The 23,313-nt window shown below is 42.1% G+C and overlaps 1 protein-coding gene across 3 annotated transcripts in view; it reads left to right on the forward strand.

The window, feature by feature from the left end:
- The window catches only part of foxo3b (forkhead box O3b), a 30,601-nt gene extending 8,829 nt beyond the window's left edge, over positions 1 to 21,772 (forward strand). For all 3 annotated transcript variants that reach the window (XM_017492985.3, XM_017492995.3, XM_047152153.2), the window contains exons 3-4: positions 16,025 to 17,463; positions 18,296 to 21,772. In XM_017492985.3, coding sequence (XP_017348474.1) covers positions 16,025 to 17,449 — 1,425 coding nt within the window. In that variant the 3' untranslated portion in view covers positions 17,450 to 17,463; positions 18,296 to 21,772. The remainder of the gene's footprint in view (positions 1 to 16,024; positions 17,464 to 18,295) is intronic.
- The last annotated feature ends 1,541 nt before the right edge of the window (positions 21,773 to 23,313 follow it).

Below are 23,313 nucleotides of genomic sequence, written 5' to 3' on the forward strand. Positions count from 1 at the left end.
GTGGTTGTTTTGGCAAACACTCCTTTTTATTTATTTATTTTTTTAATGTCATGAAAGCAGGCATGACCTCTCACGAAGAACTGCACACACGTATGCACATGGCAATAGTCATGGGCAATGCTTATTCAGCCACATACAAGCCTTTCATGCATGTATTTTAGATGTTTACAAGCCTTCATGTGTGAAAGAGGTTCTAAACGTAGTCAGAGCATGTGTGCATATAGAAAGGCAATATTGTTAGCCAGGGTTTCAGGAATCTGAAAGAGTACACACACACACACACACACAGCATACTTTACCGTACATTAAAGTAGCTATGGTACTCAGACTCAGTGCCTTAAACACCAATCCAGTGCATTCACAGGACAGATTCTCGCACTCTTTGGAGTCCCACATGCAGAGCGCACAGCGTCACAGGCTTTAGCAAGTTCACTTTCCCGTGTCTGTATACATCCCCCTCCTGCCCATGAATTCCCCATGTGTTAGCCTGGTGAGCGAGGCCTCTTTCTACAGCACACTACAGCTTCCCTTATTTGTTATATGGTTAGGTATGTGTGCCAGTCTCCTCCTCTTGTTGCCTGTGGTTGAGAACTGGTTTTAAGCAATGTCTCAGATGATATGATCCTGTATATGATGCTTTTTCCTTCTTCTATGACAGTTTTTCTGTAATATTAATGAAGGATATGTTAACACACACTTCCAAACTGATCTAAGTGCAGCGATTAACCCTGTGTTCACACTCTCTAGTGAGCCCGAAGTGACTTCTAGACCATTATACCAATTACATGCACCACTTTTGCGTAAAATATACTGCAAGTTTGTTTTTTATGTTACGTACTAGGCTTCTCTAGCAAACCAAGCTAAATGCGCTAATAACGTACACTCACTGGAGACACTGACGAGCTCTGCTTCTTCCTTTCTACACTTTATTTCTCTTTGTAGTGTCTCTATATAAAATGTATGTTTGTTTTTTTTGTGGAAAACTACTTGAACTGGCGAAATCGCAATCGCACGAAATAGTTTTGAACACTCTTTCGCAGTGATGTTTGCTGGTAAATGAGGCCTTTTATCTGTACTCATGTTCCTCATGTTCGACGCGCGTGAACGGAAGAGGGCTTTGGTTGAATGCACGTTGTGATGACGTCACATGACGTGTCTTGGCCCAAATCGGTGGTCAGTTTTTAAAAATTGCAAGCTCCTCGGGATATTGCGGAGATGACTTGATTTTGCGTTCATTTCTGTGATCGCAAAATCACGGAATCCGGGAGCGACTGATATATACTGTTGTGTGTCTGACATTAACTGCAGGAAAGTGGTAAAGTCAGACCAGACGTGTGCCAGAGGATTGGTGTGAGGAATCATTCGAGCCAGTCGTTTGAATCGGTCGCGTTAACATTTCCTGACCGTCTCCGTTCGCGTGACACTTTCACTGTCGCTGAAATGATAGTTCCGTCTTGTGCGCGTACACAGAAAATGCGTAGTCGCCCATCGCTTTGTTGCCTGCTAGTGTGAACATACAGTAGGTTAAGTCAGGGAGAATGGTGCAAGAGAGTCCAGCTGGAGGCTCCTAAGTGGTGTGTATGCGCATTGGCATTGTTTCATGCAAAATACACACTGTGACAGTCCTAGGTTGTTCATTTCCTGTTCCTTCTCTTCTTCCACCATTTTTAAAAATTTTATTTACATTTTTTGACAAGGCTCAGTCTGGGATCACGCTCTATCGCTCTCTAGCTCGATATTATTTTATTTTTTAAATCTCAGATTAGCAGACTAGACTCACTCTCATATAGTACAGCATTAGTGCAACTTCGTGCCAAACCTTGTACCGAGTAGTTCTTTTTCCTTCTCCGATTTGTTGCACTGAGCAGAACATCACCGCTAATTTGGTTAGGCAAACAGCATGTCTTTCAGCTTTGCCAGCGTATCTTTCCAGGCTACGTCGAGTGCTTTGGCGCATAGAGGACAGCACCGTCACTTGACCGTGTAGATTCCCGTAGAGTGACAAAAGTGAGAGTCCTTTTGTCCTTTCTTTCCAGCAATACACGCATTATAGTTGTGAATATTTACAACAGGTGTAATACACACATACAAATACTGTATGTTAAGAGGCTCTGCATGTCCATTCCAGGTGTTCAAGATGTGATGCGTCGTACATGACGACTTTTTACGTCCTCTGATTGTAACGGTGGCTCGTACGCCGACAAGAGACTCGTTGAATTCGTAACATTTTGATTGATTGATTTTCAGCCTAGAAATAATTTTTAGCATAATAGACCATATAGCAAAAATGGTAAATGGTAAATGGCGCACTTATATAGTGCTTTTCTCCAAAGCGCTTTACACTGTGTCTCATTCACCCATTCACTCACACACACCAATGGTAGCAGAGCTGCCACGCAAGGCGCTAACTTGCCATCGGGAGCAACTTGCAGTTCAGCGTCTTGCCCAAGGACACTTCGGTATGTGGAGTCATGTGGGCCGGGAATCAAACCGCCAACCCTACGATTAGTGGACAACCCGCTCTACCACCTGAGCCACAGTCACGCTTGGTGTGTAGACTTCTGTTCATGAGCAGTATGTACATACGTAGATATTAAGCTGTTGGAAGGAGAAAGCTGTTGGTCAGGAGAAAGGGATTAAGGAAAAAAAGATTGATAGATAAACAAGAGCATCAGCAGTCTGGATCAGCTGATTGTGACATCACTGTATGCCTGACGGGGCTTTTAGCCTGATTAATTTACCGTGTGGTTGCATGTCTATAGGATTGCTTTTGTGTTCAGTGACACACTGTATAATGGATCACATGTCCAGTATTTTTCGTTTGTACTCCATCAATTTAGCAAACATCCAAGTTGCCTTGCCTTTCATGCCCTCTCTCTCTCTCTCTCTCTCTCTCTCCTTCTCTCTCTCTCTCTCTCTCTCCTTCTCTCTCTCTCTCTCTCTCCTTCTCTCTCGTGTATATACGGGTTAATGTTCCTTTCCCGTCTCCTTCTCTTTTGTTTGTTTTGCTTTTCTTTCACCTAGTATTTCTTTCCCTCTTTCCCCTCCCGCTTCCTGCAGCTGTGCCGATGCTTCAGAGATTTTTCCATGAAAACACAAAGAGCTGCAAGTGCAAAAAAAAAAAAAAAACAACCACAAAACCTCCGATTACAACTGGTTCTATGCATCGATGCTTTGCTAGACACCGTGTGCAACAGATACCGTGTCGCACGTTTTGATCAAATGTTGAAGGGGGGGGGGGGGGGGGGGGTAGTATAAATAATAGGTATATTTTATGTAGGCAATGTAGAAAGCCATAATATTGAAAGGAAGGGCGTAGGTTGAAACTCTGAGCATTAGTTGAACGGACCCGACCGTTCGGTGTTCGGTTATCACAACGTGATCCAAATTTTTAACAGCCCATGGATCCGTCATTAGGAATGAAAACAATACGGCACAAGACAACGCCATCTACCAAAAGTCAGCGCGTTTAGTCTTCGGGAAGCAACCGAGTGACCACATTACAAAATGTAAAAATGTCCAATTGAATGAATCGCTGCACCGTACTGCACTTTTTTTTTTTTTTTTTTTTTTTTTTAAATCAGTCTGAATGTAATACCTTTTTTGGTTTATAAAGATGAGAGATGTAGTAGTAGTAGTAGTCAGGTGGTGGTCATGTGAGAAGCTCTCAGTATGTATAGGTGATTACTCCAGGTAGAACAGTCAGTGAATCATACAATAAATTGCTCGCTGCGGTTGATTACGTCTGCAACGCCGTCACACCCAGATACCATGACCATGTGAAGAAGCACACACAGAAAGACTAATTGAGTGGAAGAAAGTGAGAGACAAATGGAGTTCAGGCGATAAAAAACGAGCAAAGGTCGAGCAGATGAGGGGAAACTCTTTATCAGTCTGGTCTTTATCACTGGCTAATCAGATGAGGTCACGGGACTGTTGTGGACTCTCAGTGAACTTGAATGACAGTTTCTGTAGTGTAGTAGTTATCACATCCACCTGCTAGAAACGTGTCCCAGAATAGCTGGAGTGCCTGAGAACCACGAAGCCCAAACTGTCAATTACTTGCATTTTTGGATGACCTAAGTTAATGAATCTAAATAGACAATAAGTTTTGAGAAGAAGAAGAAGGAAAAAAAACAAAACAAGACTGAAACCAGTATCACTGCTCAGTTCACATTGCTGAGCGATGCTTCTTGTGTAATTAGAAAGAAGTCCAGGCGACAGGACAGTCAAAAGTGCGTGGGTGTGATTGGCAGGGAAATGGCACGGCCTCTGCATTCATAGTTCATATATGCGTTCATAGCGTCTCTCTGTCTTACAGTCGGCTTCGTTTCGTTCTCGATAGAGCTCTCTCTCTCTCTCTCTCTCTCTCTCTCTCTCTCTCTCTCTCTCTCTCTCTCTCCGTGATGGCCCATTTCCCCCTTCATACTCCATTTTCAGACCCTTTCTCTGTTTCAGTCTGTTTCTGGCTGAACTGTGTGAAGAATAGAAGAGCTGACGCGATTGGTTAGACAGCACTCCGCCCCCACATGTGACTGGCTGGAACATTCAGTGGGCCACTCAGCGCAGTGGAAGTGTATGTAGGTCAGTGTGTGTGTGTGTGTGTGTGTGTGTGTGTGTGTGTGCTGTGACCGTGTACCCTGGCAGCCCTCCAGCTCACTCCTTCAGAGCGCTAGAAGAGAGGGGGAGGGAGAGAAAAAGAGAGAAAGAACTATGGAGTGGCCTCCTACACTCCAACTGTAACTCGCAGAGGGGGGAGAAATATAAAAAAAATAAACCACGCAGCTATCTTCAATTTCTGAACATGCTTTGTTGTGTGTGTGTGTGTGTGTGTGTGTGTGTGTGTCTGTGTGTGTATAATTTAGGGGATTCAATTTTGCCATCAGATTAAAATAAATTCCACAACCATTTTCAAATGCAGGGTGCGCTTGCAGAACTTTGACTTGTTCCCATGGTGACACTGTGCTCCCTGTGCATTCGCAGGAAACGGGAAGTCTGCGCCCTTAATTCGCCCTTGGAACTCGTTCGCCACTTGCGGGAACTTGTCGAGCTGCACGAGGTCGCACTACAATTTATATACCCACCTGAAAAATCTAACACACACACACATCAGGGTTCTCACTTCCGTCGTGTCATCGCACAGCAGCTGTCTAGACCGAAAAGCCACTCTGAACACTCTCATGAGCTTGGTTGTCTTTGCATTTTACAGTGTGCAAGCTCTAAAAGTGAACACACACACACACACACACACACACACACACACACACACACACTGTAAAGGCCTGTCAGAGAACTTAATGCTCTGCCAATAAATTATTCACTGATGGTGTGCTCAGTCTTTACCCAGATTTCAGACAGCCCACACACATATGTGCATTCAGCATCTCTAAATATGAATGTATGAAGCACTTTAGCAGTATCTGCAGCTCAGGAAGAAGTTAACCTATAATACTACATTGCTATTTATATCCTTCCCCTCTAAACACACACACACACACACACACACACACGCACAGAAACAGAATAAATGCAGAAGTAGACAGTTTTCAGCAACAGGCAGAACTTCAGGTTGAGTTTGGCGTTTGCGGTTGGTTCGAAAAGTCACGGAAGTCTTCCGTAAGTCATCTTAAGTCGTGGTGTGAGAAGGCTGTATTTACATAAGGGCTCCACTTACACTGTTAAACTAACACACAGAAAGAAGCAGAGAAAGACACGTGAGACCGTCAGGACACACCTTTTTGAACAACCGGTGGATTGAGTGGAAAGCAAGAAGGCGCTACATCACGCCTCGGTTTGCTCAGCGGAGTCGCGTGATCTGACCGACGCGTCTGCAAGAAAATATAAACATACACTTCCCTTTTTTTTTTTTTCTTTTTTTTTTTGTTCCACCGACTGTCTAAAACCACAGTGACTAAGCTAATGTATATGTAACTCATGATGTTCGAGCTCGGGGATTTGTCTGGAAATTGTTGCGTTTGAATCGGCTCCTGATAAGAAAACACACGTTTGGTGTGAGCATAATGAACCCCTCCCATCTTTTTCATCCCTCTCCGTCGAAGCTCTCAGGTGCGCCCGAGCACTCGCTGTCGTCTTGTAAAGGGATCCATTTCGCACAAATGAGTGCTCTTAGACAAGTGTTACCGATGTACGATTATGCGAGTCCTCGGGGAGGGTGGAGGCGGGTGGAGGCTTTGAGGATTTCTGTGGAAGAGCGTTTGTGTTGCTTTGCAGGTTTTTCGAGTCGTCCGCGTTCAGCCCGAACAGCTCATCATTTCCCCCCGTCGCCGTGCCCCCCCCCCCCCCCCCCAAGAGTTTAACAAGCGAGTCCTTCAACAGGCCACAGAAGGGTTGCGAGACTGTTTCATCCCTTCCTTGCCCATTCTTTTTTTCTTTTTTTCTTTCTTTCTTTCTTTCTTTCTTGGCTGAGTGGGGAAATATATGTGCACTCAGGCATAGGAGGTTAGGAGTGAAGGTCCATTTCTTTTCATACATTTGAGAAGAACAGGGTGCGGCCTGAGCCAATGTGTGTAACTGTTTTGGCCTGGGTCCAGTTTGTGTATGTGTATGTATGTGTGTGAGAGAGAGAGAGAGAGAGAGAGAGAGAGAGAGAGAGATTCTGGCACCATGCCAGAAAGCTCCACAAAGGCGAGAGATGGTCACGCTCAGGTTTTTATTCAGAGTATTACTACTAAAGTCACAAATTCAGAGTGGATGTTTAAAAGAAATGGCTCCTTCAGCAGGACAGCGTTCCTTCTCGTGCGCCTCGGGAATCGATACGTAGTAGCCGACGTGGCTAGTCTTCCGCGTTGTGGTTTGAAAACATCTGGACTAATTGTGCCCCGAGGTATTCTAATACAAACGGAGAAACCACTGCGACTTGTCCATCCTGTGCACCTTATACCATCATAGCGATGCAAATCAAATAGGAATATTCAATGTAGCTTGCTACCAAACTGCACGAACTTATTATTCGGAAGAGAAAAGAAAAAAACTAATCGGGCATGATGAGGTATTATGAGAAGAGCGAGGCAAGAAAATCTATATTTTTAGCGTGAGCTCGGAGTGTGCGTTTGATGGGTTTCAGTGCGTTTCATCATGCCCGTGAGCTACGTTACTGGAAATGCGCCTCGCAGAGCCAGAACAAAGACTTGGAGAGAAACAAAGAGAGAGAGAGAAGGAAACGGAGTAAAAAGTGCAAGAGGACAGAATGAACAAACAGAGTGACAAATTGGAGTGTCTCCTCTGTTGTTGTTATGCAAAGAAAAGGCCTGTGCTGCTCCACCATCCAAAAGTGCATAAGGTTCAAGGAGGTTTGTTTACTGTTTGACGTGATGCGTTTTTCTTCTTCTTCTTCTTGTTCTTCTTCTTCTTTCTTTTCTTTTACGCTTTGCCTGTGTTGGGTGTTAAGATTGGTTTGTAAAATATATGACGCAACAAGCTTTTCACTGAGTGCAAAGCACTATATCTGCCGAAACAATCAAGCATTTTATTGTGTATCCATCCATCCATCCATCCATCCATCCATCCATCCACCCATCCATCCATCCATCCAGCCATCCATCTATGTGTATTTGTTGTTGTTTTTTTAAATAATTAATTAGTCAGCATTGACAAATATTAGTGGTTCGTTCTGTGTGTAAATGTGTGTGTTTGCGGTCACAAAACAAATGGCTCCTCAAATTGAAAGCAGTACAGCTTGGTTCAGTTGTGTGCTTTGTTGGACGTGCCTTCGTTTTTTTGGCTTTGTTTTTTTTTTTTTGTGCTGCCATGTTGTAGCAGAATCAGGAAGTCACGTGACTCGAAAGTCAAGGGAATAACGGAACTAAAAGTGTTTGTGTGTGTGCGCATTGGGGATGGTGAGAATTGCTGCTACAGCAGAAAATCCCATGACATGCATTCTTCTGAGACTCTACTGTACTTCTATTACCCGTTTTCACTACTTATCATCATGGCTTTTATACACACATGCCAGTACTAGGAACATGGTTAAGCGAGTAAATTGTCATTCTTATCGTTTTTCTAACTCCTAGATCAGATTTGAGACGTAATATAAGATTCAGCACCCTTTCCCATTATTTATTTCAGCGTGGTCTGTGACACATGACCTACAGTACAGTGTGCCGTGGTTACATCATGACCGAGTTGTCTGGTGGAATCCCTACATCATGTATGCCCTAGGAAATCACGGCTATATAGGAGAAAAACCAAGATGAGGGCTAATTTCATGTAGCATGTAGTGCTTATCCCGATGATCTTTTATCAACTGGAATTTGATGCTGCATTCAACGGTGCATGCATGTATCATGGAAAAAAAAGATGGAGGTTCATTTTCCTTTGCAGTGAGCCATGCATGTGGGCGAGGTTTGACCTAGACTGATGAGCTCAGCAAAATAGTGTTGCATGCGCAACACACACACAGAGCTACTGCCAAGTACAGATAAGGCTGTGGATCAGACTCTACAGTAACATTACGATCATTTATAGCGCAAGATGAAAATACCACTGCACAAAAGTTTCATTCAAGCCTCCAACGTATTTACTTTAGATGTAAGAAAGCAACAGATATTATGTTTTTGAGAGGAGATCACCGGGGCCTCTTATCCTGGAGTTTTTTTTTTCCCCTTCATTTTTAATGGACCCCAGATGGGCACGCAGAAGGTCTGAGCAAAACATTAGTCATATCACATGTCATATTCACCCTCTGTGTCGCAACGATAGTGTCATGAGATAAGAGGAGCATTTCATTTCATAAAGTCGCTTCTACAGAACTAAATTCAAGAAATGACTCATTCTACAGTGTATCATTTTGATGATGTGAAATATATCAAAACACTTCCGCTTCGACTGTATCGCGAGACATTGGGATCCGTTCAGATGGCAGGAGGTGGTGTGATTGTGATCAACTGTGGTTTGACTGAAATAGCGTTTCAACCCACATGCATCTTAGAAGTGCCAGCAAAGACGCCTGGTCAAAGGTCTGATTGAAAATGTGACTGTGATATCAGTTTTTGGCAGGTGGGGCTTCAGCTTAAAGAACACAGTGTTCTGTACTGTAGCTAAAAATACATTTGTGTTGCCCAAAGTTTGTGTGTGGTTTTAAAGCGTATGCACAAGTCTGCCCAAGGCCATACAGGGTGTCCGGTTAAGCCCTAGGGTCTGGAGATCCATTACTATAGGAGGTGCTGGAATTGGTCAGGGGACGTGGGACAGACAAGCGGGAAGTGGATTGAGAAACAGGGGATAAGCATGTGTGTATGCGCATGAGTCGTGTTTACTGAAGTGTTAAAGCTCATGTTTCATTTTGTGGCCTGGGCCTAGCTTGTATATCAGTTTTGTTTTGTTTTTTCTTTTCGTGCTGTTGGAGCACGATTTGTACTAAACTTCTTGAGGTTGAGATGTCGTCTCTTGGTCATTTATCAGCTCTTGACAGGAAGGGACCATTTAGCCATTTCCTGATTAGAGGGAACAAGGCATGTCCTCCTACTTGACTGGTCAGATAGGGTCCTAAAACTGTCTAGGAAAACATATTTAAACTTTTTTCATGTATCTATAAAACTTATTTATTTATTTATTTAATAAAGATTTTCCTGACCAAACAAGAATCCGACTATGACCAAAGTGTAAAGTTATACTTAACATATTTAATGAGCACCTCTTAAGACTCTAAATCATCATTAGATCAAGTCCTGAAAGGAGACAAAGAGAATCTTGTACTTGGTCATTTATTTATTGAGGCAAATGGTCCAATATTACTTGTCTGTGAGTGGCAAAAGTATGTGTACCTCTAGGATTAGCAGCTAATTTGAAGGTGAAATTAGAGTCAGGTGTTTTCAACCAATGGGATGACATGATCAATGATCAGGTGTGAGTGAGTGCCCTGTTTTAGTTAAAGAACATCTATCAGAGTCTGATCTTCACAACACTTCTTTGTGTCATATGGACAAGCCAGAAGGCTGTTGGAAAAATGTTTTGTGGATGGATGAGACAAAATAGACCTTTTTGGTTTAAATGAGAAGCGTTATGTTTGGAGAAAGGAAAACACTGCATTCCAGCATAAGAACCTTATCCCATCTGTGAAACATGGTGGTGGTAGTATCATGGATTGGGCCTGTTTTGCTGCATCTGGACCAGGACGACTTGCCATCATTGATGGAACAATGATTTCTGAATTATACCAGCGATTTCTAAAGGAAAACATCAGGACATCTGTCTGTGATCTGAATCTGAAGAGAAAGTGGGTCATGCAGCAGGACACGACCCTAAACACATGAGTCATTCTACCAAAGAATGGTTCAAGAAGACTAAAGTTAATGTTTTGGAATGGCCAAGTCAAAGTCCTGACCTTAATCGAATAGAAATGTTGTGGAAGGACCTGAAGCAAGCAGTTCATGTGAGGAAACCCACCAACATCCCAGAGTTGAAGCTGTTCTGTACTGAGGAATGGGATTAAATTCCTCCAAGCCGATGTGCAGGACTGATCAACAGTTACCGCAAACGGTTAGTTGCAGTTATTGCTGCACAAGGGGGTCACACCAGATACCGAAAGCACACACTTTTGCTTTCTAAAGATGTGTAATATTGGGTTATTGTCCTCAATAAATTCGTGACCAAGTATAATATTTGTGTCTCATTTGTTTAATAGGGTTCTCTTTGTCTACTTTTAGGACTTGTGTGAAAATTTGATGGTGTTTACGTTCATATTTGTGCAGAAATAAAAAAAAAAATTCTAACACCACTGTATAATCAATAATCATTACAGTAAATCCATCCAAATGAAATTTTGTGCATTGAAGCGTGGATCGGAATTCCCTAACGCAGCACTGGTTTTGTTAATGGATATACGTGCGTAGTCTCTTTCATACTCGGAGAAAACAAATGAATGGATCGCAAGAGTGGAAAATAAAAAAGTACAAGAATGAATAAGAACATTAAAAGGGATTAAGTGCATCTGAAACCGAAGCGTGCGTTGGCTTAGAGTTCGGTTCTCACAAGTCTTCTTTTTCTACCTCGCGCCAAATCTTTTTTTATTTATTTTTTTATTTTATTTTCTCTCTGCCGGTTCAGTGCGCATGTGTGTTTACATTGGCTCGCTCAGGAGGACAGGACACGCAGTTCTCTGGCACGAGACTCCTCCGTGCTTATTGCTTAAGTTTTGACATTATTGACTGGATTATCTTATGTGGTAAAGAGCACGCTAGGATGAATGATAATGTTGCTCGATTGCTCGTGACGACAGGACGGGGATGCGTTTCTGAACTTCAGAAGAACCTGTGTGTGTGTGTGCATGTGTGAGATATCAGTCAGTTTGACAGCAAGAACACACACACTCTGTCCTAGCCCCCTGATTGGCCGTTGAAGGTGGTTTGGAAAGGCCGACGCCCCCTCTATCATCTAAAACAAGACTATCTTTCCAGTGTGCCGTATTATGCAATGCACGTTCTTTCAGACCTATTGACAAAATGATTGTTGATGCTGCATACATTTTTAAGTGTATTGGAATCCGCTCACTGTTTACAGTACAATCGCATATACACAAATCCTGGCCAACAAATACTCGGGCACAAATAAAGAGAGACGCCTTGTGCTGTCCGGAAAAGAGGGTTGAAAAAACACACACACATTTGGTAGTAAGGAATGGAATGTTCTCTTCTACCATCCAGCACATAGAGCAGCTGGGAATGGGAAGAAGGAGAGAGAAGGGAGGGACGGACGGAAATCTGTAGACATGCTTCGTGTTTTTTGCAAGTGTGTTTTTGTGGGTCTAAGCATTTTTTTTTTTTTTTTTTTTTTTTTTTTCCCCCTAAGGGGCGTGTGTATTGTGTGTATAAATATCTCTCCTCTCCTGTGCAGCATCAGCGCCTGGTCCGAGTTTATTTATAAACTGCGTCCTACGTGTCAATGGTCCGGCTTTACTCTCTCCCGCCCTACAGTAAAATCTCTCTCTCTCTCTCTCTCTCTCTCTCTCTCTCTCTCTCTCTCTCTCTCGCTCTCTCTTTAACTCAGTTTCTCTCTCCTTTGCTTATAAAATCTATTAAAACTATAAATTTCCTACCGAGCGCATCGATGCTCGATGATCATTCCTGGAAATTTCACAGACGCATACGCCTGCATCTCTGCGTTTCACAGAAAGTTCACTGCGGTGGAAAGTTCTCCTCACAAATCAGCACGTACACATAAAATGACCTTGTGCTAAACTTCAGGAAGGTGTGTGTGTGTGTGTCTTTGTATATGTAAGGGTGCTTGGCTTTTTGTTGTTATGATGCATGTGAATCCTACCAGGAGACTAAGAAAGGATTAGTTGCCTCCATGGAATACATGCACACATAAACAGACTGAGCCACACACACACACACACACACACACACACACACACGAGTTTTTTCCATCACTGATTGTCATCAAGTCCCTCTAGAAAAGTAAAAATGTACACATTTCTTATCGGTGATATCATCTCATCTTCACACCGACTCACTTCCTCCCAATCCTTTGATTTATTTGAATCAAGCCTTTTAAATACTGTCGATTTGAATGGAAAAACCATTTCACGAGTAGTGTATGCGTTGGATAAAGGACGTGCTGTGAAAGAAAGTTAGGAATGCTGTGCCGTGGGTGAGGGCCAAAGTCAGGGCAGTAAAACTGTCCAATCAGCTGAGGATAATCACCGCAGAGGGCGAGGCTCAACAGTGCTGACTTATTGTGCACTCCAGCCTCGACTCTAGAGCGTTGCCTTTTCGCCTGACCACTGAGAGAGCGGAGGCGTTTGCAAGACTGTGGCGTATCCCAGTGAGAGAGAGAGAGTCAGCATGGCTTTTTGACCTGACATGATTCAATAGGTGGTTTATGCCGTGGAGATGATTTGGTGGACAAATCAGTGTCAGCTTAGTAAGCTAGACCACAAAACATGGCAATAACTTGAGCTTTCTGACCTTTAGCTTCGGCCGTGGCGTCCAAACGTATTGTTGCATTACGTTGAAAATGAACGAGAAAGTAAAAAAAAAACCTTCACCGTTTCAGAGAGTAATGTGTGTATGCATGTGTGAGTGTGTAGTGCGTGGCTGCTGACATTGATAGATTGTTACCACATGTTGCTGAAGGACAAAAAGGCCTCTGTGTTCCAGAGAGATTCAACGTGCAGCTGGGCTCTCAGTTAACAGCCCTACACACGCGAAAAACACACACACAAATAAAAACATAAATAGCTGAACTGTACTGAATAATACAGAGTGGCTGAATTGGATAAATACGGAATAGCTTGTAAATTATTTCAACATTAGTTACGAATCGAGGAATTCTAAGATGTTTCCCACCTCGTGTTCCCGGGATTAACTCCACCATGACCGAGACCAGGATTAAACAAATACATACTAAAGATGAATTAAAGAAAGAAGAAAATAATAGCATTGCATGTACCGCATGAGTAAGTCAGAGAAACTTAAGAAGACAAGAATCGAATGTGTGCGAGTACTTTTCTTTTTTGGCGTTTACGTACTGTAGGTTATAGTACACGGGGCGGCTGTGGCTTAGGTCGTAGAGCGGGTTGTCCACTAATCGTAGGGTTGGCAGTTCGATTCCCGGCCCACATGACTCCACATACCGAAGTGTCCTTGGGCAAGACACTGAACCCCAAGTGGCTCCCGATGGCAATTTAGCGCCTTGCATAGCAGCTCTGCTACCATTGGAGTGTGTGTGTGTGTGAATGAGAACCAGTGTAAAGTGCTTTGGATAAAAGCGCTATATAAGTGCAGACCATTTACCATTTATAGACGTGCATGTATGTGTGTATGGTGCTACATTTCCAGGTATAGTGTATGGGTGGATCCAAACACTTGGCTGCCTTTTAGCTTGGTGTGTCATTGTTGAAGTGATTTGGAGCAATTCGGAGAAATAGTAAAGCATGCTAATCACTCCCAGGTTTTCTTTTTTGTTTGTTTTGAAAGGATAAAATGCATGAAGCGTCTCTGGTAGTATACCACGCAGAGAGTGAGAGAGAGAGAGAGAGAGAGAGACTCTGACTTAATTACTTCATTCACAACATGTTTCTCCATTGAGATTTTAGTCATTACCTCCCCTCAGCTCTGTTCCTCTAGTCACATGTGCATACACGTACACACATCTACTCGCGTGCACAAACTTTAAGTCATATCTCCTGAGAGACAGCAGTATTTGATTCACCTTGGCATATACATGGAATAATAGCATCATCGTCCTGCCAATCTAGGCAGAAGTGTTTCGTTTAAGTCAAAAGCAACAAAATGATGGACTAAGATCTGTGAAAGTGAAAAGTGCAGTAGTGTTACAGACGAACTAAAGAATATGTTGTTGTTCAGGTTTATAGCATGGATGCAAGGTATAATTACATCCTCTTTCCTTGCTAAGAGATTGCTGTAGAATATGTATGAAATTACTTTCCTTTATCTGGAAATGGGGGTATGGTGGCTTAGTGGTTAGGACATTTGCCTCGCACCTCCAGCCTTTGCTCTGAGTTTATATGTTCTCCCTGTGCTTTGGGGGTTTACTCCGTGTACTCTGGGTTTCTCTTCCAGTCCAAAGACATTCTGTCTGTGTGCAATTGTGCCCTCCAATAGGTCGGCTAGGACAGGCTCCAGGTTCCCCTTGACTCTGTGTAGGATAAGCGGTACAGAAAATGGATGGATGGATATCCAGAAATATGACCACAAAAGAACCTTCATTATTCTCAGTGGTGGACAAATTGCTAACTCAGGTACCCGGGACAAGCACATTACATATATGGGCCATCAGGTTTATTTGTTTGTTTATTTCAGTGTTTTTTGTTTGTTTCTTTACTTCGGTCTTCATGGGGTTTGAGAGTTCACCGAGTGGTCTGATGGGTAGGAACAGACTGGGCTAGTTTAACAAGACTTTGTGCTCTTGTTTTATAGCAAAGGATCACAATGAAATCGAACACATTTCAGCCAAGAAAGGAAAAGGGTACATGCAGACAGTGTGTCTATGATGGACAGAACCATTTCTATTGTAGAATTGGTTCGGATGATTATAGACTGGAAAATGTTTGTACATCAGACATGCATGCGCACGGTGACATCGTTTCCCATGCAAAGCCTGAGGGGAAAAAGAAGAAAAAGTGTTTTTGTGTTGTAGTTGGGATGGAAATTTTGCTGAAACATGACAACCCTGGTTAATGATGGCTCTACTGTGTATGCCACACATTGAGAAACTCACCTGCTGTATTGAACACTATAGAACAAAGGTATGTCTAAAACCACTCAAAGCGAGCTGTTCAACTGACTCTCAACTGCCTATTATAGGATTACTCTTAAAAATTAGTCAAGTGTGATAGCCTCTAGACTGTATTTTTATTGAGCCTAGTCGTTATTAATGTCGACCTGCCCCACCAAAATCTATGGTCACGAGCTGCTGCTCTGAAAATATCTTTTCCATTCCTCCACTACAGTTCCAGAGACTTGTAAAATCGATGCCAAGAGGCATTACAGCTGTTCTGGCAGCTCTTGGAGGCCCAACACCTTACTAAGACACTTTATGCTGGGTGTTTTTATTCATTTGCATGTACATTTCTTCTCTTCCATTGTTTGAAACTTCTCATACTCTTGTTTGTTTTTGTTTTGTTTTTTTCTTTTCATTATAGATTGATGGCACAATGGTATCTATTTTGCCAATGCTTTAAATTGACTAACATTCAAAAGTACCTGTGGCTCAGTTGCTGTCTCCTGTGGTGTATTGGACTACTCGGAAGGGGACATTGTTTTTGTCTCTTATGTGTTACATCATTGGGTTGTATGACTCAGATGGTTCATTTTGTCTGCTCCTAACAAAGCTGACTTGCTAACGCCATTGAATGTCCGTGTGTTTATGAGCGCATTTTAACATATGCAAAGACTGATGGCACAACAGGAACTTTTCGTAGATAATTTCTTCATGTTATCACTTCAGATAGTAAACAAAGGAGTGCACCACCATTTGTGATAATAGTAGTAAAGTTGTTCAATTAAATACTGATCTCATCTGTTTCTCTTTCTTGGTACAGAATTCCATCCGACACAACCTGTCCCTGCACAGCCGTTTTGTCCGTGTCCAGAATGAAGGAACTGGAAAGAGCTCATGGTGGATGATAAATCCCGAAGGCGGGAGGGGAGGCAAGGCACCACGTCGTCGTGCAGTCTCCATGGACAATGGAAACAAGTACACCAAGAGTGCACGAGGACGCGCAGCTAAAAAGAAGGCAGCGTTACAGGCTGCCCAGGAGGGATCGCTAGAGAATGTGTCTGCTGGTGGTCTGTCCAAGTGGCCAGGTAGTCCGACATCACGCAGCAGTGATGAACTGGATTCCTGTTGGACTGACTTTCGTTCACGAACAAACTCCAATGCTAGCACAATAAGTGGCCGTCTGTCACCTATCCTAGCCAATCCAGAGTTGGATGAGGTTCTAGATGATGAGTTGGGCCCACCCCTCTCCCCAATGCTCTACTCGAGTTCCAGCAGCCTTTCTCCTCCCTCTTCATCCTCCTCAAACTCCAAACAATGCCCAGCTGAGCTTCCACGACTAGGCACAATGAACCTCAATGATGGGCTAACTGACAACCTTATGGGTGACCTGTTGGACAACATAACAGTTGCACCATCAACACAGGCAGGTCAGGATGGTTCCACCTTCACTTTTGGGAGCACCACTTCCTCTCCAGGCTCCTCCTCTTCCTCACCAAATGGTGCTAGTAGTAGTGGAGGGTTTGGTAATTCCATTTTTGGTCCCTCCACTGGAGCATTACGCCAGACACCCATGCAGACCATCCAGGAGAACAAGCAAGCATCTTTCTCAAGCATTTCTCGCTTTGGGAACACCACCCTTCAGGAGCTGCTAAACTCTGACTCGCTAGGCTCCCACAGCCACAATGATGTCATGATGACACAATCTGACCCACTCATATCACAAACCAGTGCAGCCGTTGCTTCTCAGAATTCCCGTCTTCGCAACGGCCTCATGCATCCCAAAGACCCTATGATGTCATCATTCAGTTCTGGGTTTAAAGGTCAGAGCAGCCTTCTCCAGAACAACCGACATCATCAGGGCTCCAATGCCCAGGGATCACTGCACTCGCTCCCCAAAAATGGTCACCCAAGCTTGGCCAATGACATTAATAATGTAGTATCTGCCAAGCAGCATCTCCAGCAGCACTCCTCCATGTTGCTAAGTGAGGCTTCTGTTTACCCTGGGTTAAATGGCAGTAATGGAATGGGGATTTCAGGAACCGAACGCTTTCCGACAGACTTGGATTTGGACATATTCAACGGGAGTCTTGACTGTGATGTGGATTCCATAATTCGCTCAGACCTAATGGACGCCGATGGTCTAGACTTTAACTTTGATGCTTTGGTGCAAAACGGCGTCAGCCTGAACCCTGTTGGCAGCTTCAATGGGACAGCACAGTCCAGTCAAAACTGGGTTCCTGGCTGAAAGTGGTTCCAAAGGTCAGTAAAACTGCATTTAGTTTGGCTCATTTCAAAATTTAATATAGTATAAAATGTGGGTTCTCTATGTCTTGTTTCAAATGACAGGAACAACATTGTACATGCCATTATTCACGTTTATTGGAAAATGTGCAGTGTATTCAATCTTGTTTCAGGATGCAGAACACATCTTTCATCTCAGAAATAACTTGATGAAAGTTATGAAATTAGATGGCCAATAGTATGTGGACACCTGACCATCACACCAAGATTTGGTTCTTCCCCAAACTGTTGCCACAAAGCTGGAGTCACACAATTGTCTAGAATGCTTTCGTATGCTGTGGAACTAAGAGGCCCAAACCTCTTCCAGCATGACAATGCCCCAGTGCACAAAGATCCATGAGGGCATGGTTAGCCAAAGTTGGTGTAGGAAGACCTCTAGAGTCCTGATCTCAACCCCACTGAACACCTTTAGGATGACCTTTAGGTCCTGACCTCACCTCTTGTAGCTGAACAAACACAAATCCCCACAGCCACACTCCAAAATCTAAGGAAAAGCCTTCTCAGAAGAGCAGAGGCTGTTATAGCAGTTCATCTTAATGCCTACGGTTTTGTAATGTGGTGTCCGCATACTTTTGGCCATATAGTGTATGTTCAAACAGATATCCCAAAAGATAGAATGGCAGAGTAATTTTAATGTAACAAATCTGTGTAATAGCACTACATATGACAGACCTCCCACAAAAAGACAGCAACTAAGTGACCTCGTGGAGTCCAGCACTAGTGGGAAGTGACAAACTGAGGTGATGCAGTATGTGACTAACTTATTTCTCTCACTGTATTTCTTCTTCAGGCTCAAAAGTTCATTGCAAAAAAAAACAAAAAAACAAACAAAAAAAAACCACAGACAAATTTCCATCCATCACAGACTCATGCCATCCATCGCCAAGACTGCCGCCAGCACCAAGCACTGGAACCTATGCCTGTTTACAGTCTACAGCTCTGGAGAATCTTATCTTCAATGCAGGAAACACACCATCCTGAATGAATGACTGAACACAGGACCCACACAGGACAGAGTCCCAACCAGCTACCTTCCAGACAAACAAGAAAATTCCAATTAAATGCTTTTTTTTTTTTTTTTTTTTTTTTTTTTTTAAATCATGACTCAAAACAATGACGAGAAAATAGAACCATTTTGAAAAGTTTCAGGGTGTTTAAAAACATTCTCATGGGCTGTGGATAAGATTTCCTATGACTTCCTTATGGTTTATTGTCAAATGTCATCTTCAAGCTCTTACACTTTAACCCTTAATCAAAATGAGAATTAAAATTTAAGAAGACAAAGGTCCCATGAGTCGATATACCCCTTGCAAATTTCAAAAGTAACACTCGGATTGAGTTATGCTTTGACTTGGTGCACTTTGGATTCTGCCTACAGTTTCAGTTTCGATAGCAGCATAATCAGTTTCTAATTTGAAGTAGTAGCCTAATATCAGAACTGATTGTAGTGCAATATAATAAGAGAAATGACTTACTGTTTGTACTGTATGTAACTATTTTGAAAAAAAAACAAACAAAAAAAATAAGAAAGAAAAAGTAAGGAGTTTGAGCTCATTTGTAAATGCTTCGAAGTGAGAGCTTAGCTGGTGGAAGAACACTTTTTAGCTAATAGTAATGCAGTGTCCCGGCTATGGCATATCCGAGTAGCCAAATTAACGAATGTTCTTGCGTTGCGAACATTCCCATGCCATACTGGTGCTGAATAATCAGTGTTGCTTTATTGAGGCCGTGTGGGTTCCCAGGGCTTGAAGGACGGAGCATAAACATATTACCATAGCTTATGGCAGCATTTAGTGGTGAGTAGGCTTTCCCTGTGGAATCCATCTTTACTGAGCAAAAACAATAAGCTATCATTTGTATATTTGCCAAATTACTTGAACATGTTGGAGATGCTGGTAGCCAAAATCAAGAGGAAAAAAACAACAACAACAGATAGTTGAATTTAGAGACATCCTGTCTCTATATGCAAACTACACCACCATGGCTCAGGGTTGAAAGGGGTTACCATAAAACCATTCAGGTCCCCTGTTTATTCTAACTGCATCCTGGTTGTATACAATTTCTTGACAGTAAGAAATGTTAAGGGAATGTGTGCATTTATACCTAAGCAACAAACTTCTAAAAACAGGAAGCAACAAAAGAATTTGTTGTTGTTGCTTCGTTTGCGGGAGGGGTTTGGGGGTGGGGCTGTTTTTGTGTCTACTTTGAGATTTTGTTTTGGAAAGCTCAGCTTTTATTACAATTGTATAAAATGATGAAAATTCCCCAGTGTTCTGCGTTGTCTCCCATCACTATGCATGTATGTAACTGTGCATATGCATTGTGTAAAATATGTAAAACATCCTGCTTAAAGTCATGTAATGTTGTGATGGCACAGTACCAGTTCTTTTTTCAAGTATGAAGTATTGAAAAGGGTTTGGGGGGGGGGGGGGGGGGGGGGGTGTATTTCTCAGAGGGGTTCGGACCACTCATGGGGCACGGGTGGGGGGAGTTAAGTCAAGATTATAAAATACCCCAAAATGTCAGAATAGCCTCCCAGTACACAAACTAAAGGTGATGTGTAGGTGTTGTGAAAATGAAAAATCTTGTATTTAGTCTTCTTCATAGACAGAACCTAATCCATAAAGAGCGAGCTGTATCTCATATAATGGGCCTCATTTATCAGTCTTTTAAGTGAAGTTTTGTGTAAATCTGTTCATAGGCCACACCCAACTTCAAATTCCTGTCGTGTTTACAAATCAAACAAAAAAAACACAGATTTCCTTCGTACTCTCAAGCATATGTTCAGAAATACCAATCACACATAAAGTTAAAAGCACGTTCGTTTAGCGATACAGACAAAACTCTGTAATAGGGAAAGCTCAAAGTCCAAAATGAGGATGGCATTGTGAAAGAAAATGAATGAATTCCTCAGAAGCGCAAGTTATTTTGACTTGCGCTGACACCAATACAACCTAATATTCAACAAATTACGCTGAATGAAAAGGTGAATTAGGTGTGAATTAAGTGAGGTGAAAAGATAATGTGTTGACATGAGGACAGAGGGGGGTTAAAAAAAAGATCTTCCACTGTCTTGGTAACTATCCATTGCGCACCAGTGCGCCATCTTAGAAATGCAATACCTTCTTAGAAATGTATGAGGAAATGTGTTGTAAGGAAACCTGACGAATTCAAGAAGAAACCAATGATGGCAAGTAAAGCAACGCACTAGGGAATATACAGCTCATTGGAGGTTGAGACCTACTACTGTAGATCCCACTTACAGTATTTCTCCCGAAACCCATGCACTGATTAAACTCGGACAGGAATGGCACCAGATCTTTTTGTCGGTTGAATTAGTACTAGCTCTAAAGTGTAAACAAACCTAATTTTTAACCGGCTTTCATTCTCCAAACAACTTGTAGCAGTCTCAAAATATCCGTTCCCTCGTAAGCACGGCATGCGTTAAATCTTCCAGTAGCCTTATTCCAGCTGAGTCATTGTAGCTGGTCGGCTTACATCTTCCTTATGCCGTTGTCATGTTAATTTATGGATTTGGGTTGGCTTGCATTCTTTTATTATTAAATTTTTGTTTTTCATATTTTACTTTTTTTTTTTTTACTTATCGCCATTAATATGAAGAATATGAACATGAGCATTTTCCCTTTTTTTTTTTTTTTTTTTTTTACTAAATTCATGCAACTGAAATAACAGCTATTTAAACATGCGTATATATCCGTATATAAACCTGCTGTAACTCATTCGTTCATATCCAGCTTGATAAATGAGGCCCATTGTTTGGAAAATCACGCACTGAACATTCAGGATACACAAATTTTTAAAAACATTTTAAATCTTTTTTGGCCCTTGTTCTTCAGAACAACCTTGCATGTGGTTCTTCTTCCTCTTATTATTATTATTATTATTATTATTATTATTATTATTATTATTTGTGGGAGGGGTGACTGAGTTATAGACCACCTCAATATTTTCCATGGGAATAATAGTTATTCTACTTCCAGCTGTAACATCCTCCCAAGTCAAAGGTGTTATATGTCCATGCTGAGGATCACAAACGAGTACCACTATTCTAATCTCTTCCTGACTTTATCCCCTTTCATTTTTCCTACCTATTATCTTTGCCCCTTGACCCCTTGATCCTGTACAGTAGTAATGACTTCTCTTCTTGATGTTAGTGGGTATTTTTTTCCCTGTATACTCCATTTTGAATTGCAATCTAGTTTGTATAAAAATGGTGCGCATGTAAATAAAGCTTGATTGAGCTGTATGTCTCTGGCTCAAGTAGTTTTTAAATCGTTCATTGTGTCCTTTATACCTGACTTATACCTGACTCACTAACTCATAGTGAGCTTTTAAATGGCTCGTTTTCAATTGATTGCATAATGAATAAATAAAGTAGATTGAATCACTAGATAAGGTGTATGGTATAGGTAGAATTCTCCAGGAAGTAGTGCTGTGTGAATAGGTTTATTGACCAGTGCAGAAGCTGAAAATACCTAGCAAGCAAATTATGTGGAATCCATAACCCCCCCCCCGAAAACCGAAATATGACCGAAAACATCATCACATTTTCACAGTCCTAAAAGTAAGATAAAGAGAAGCCATAATTGCTTGGTCATTTATTTATTCAGGAAAATGATCCAATATTACACATCTGTGAGTGGCAAAAGTATGTGAACTTTTGCTTTCAGTATCTGGTGTCCTGACATTTTCCTTCATAATTCGCTAGTATTATTCAGAATTCATTGTTCCATCAATGATGGCAAGTCGTCCTGGCCCAGATCAAGCAAAACAGGCTCAACCCATGATACTACCACCAGCATGTTTCACACATGGGATAAGGTTCTTATGCTGGAATGCAGTGTTTTCCTTTATCCAAACATAATGCCTCTCATTTAAACAAAAAAAATATTTTGGTCTCATCCATCCACAAAACATTTTTCCAATAGACTTCTGACTTGTCCACATGATCTTTAGCAAATTCAGATAGGCAGAAATATTCTTTTTGTAGAGCCGTGGTTTTCTCCTTGTAACCCTGCCATACACATTGTTGTTCAGTGTTCTCCTGATGATGGACTCATGAACATTAACATTAGCCAATGTGAGAGGGGCCTTTAGTTGCTTAGAAGTTACCCTGAGTTCCTTTGTGACTTTGAGGACTATTACACGTCTTGCTCTTGGAGGGATTTTTGTTGGTCTCCACTCCTGGAGAGGGTAACAATAGTCGAGTTTTCTATATTTGTACACAACCTGTCTGACTGTGGATTGGTGGAATCTAAACTCTTTTGAAATGGTTTTATAACTTTTTCCTGCCTGGTGAGCATCAACACCTCTTTTTCAGAGGTCCTCAGAAATCTCTTTTGTTCGTGCCATGATACACTTCCACAAACGTGTTATACATGCGTACACTTCTGACAAAGTCAGCATTAAACTCCTCAAATAGTAATACCCTGCTGATTGTTTTTCAAGAAATCAAGAAGCATAAGAGCACAGTATAAGAGCAATGCAATGGTTCTGTTTTTTGGGCCTCTGCCCAGTGTGCATGTTTTCCCCATGCTTAGGGGTTTTCCTCTGGGTTTCCTCCCCCAGTCCAAAGACATGCATTGTAGACTGATTAGCATTCCCAAATTGTCCATAGTGTGTGAATGTGTGCATGATTGTGCCCTGTGATGGGTTACCACATCATCCAGGGTGTCCCCTGCCTCATGCCCTGAGTCCCCTGGGATAGGCTCCAGGCTCCCTGTGACCCTGTGTATGGATAATAGATGGATGGACAAACTATAAAGCTATAATAACTGTTCTTTGAGA

The sequence above is a fragment of the Ictalurus punctatus genome, chromosome 2, assembly GCF_001660625.3.
Source record: "Ictalurus punctatus breed USDA103 chromosome 2, Coco_2.0, whole genome shotgun sequence".
Classification (NCBI taxonomy): domain Eukaryota; kingdom Metazoa; phylum Chordata; class Actinopteri; order Siluriformes; family Ictaluridae; genus Ictalurus; species Ictalurus punctatus.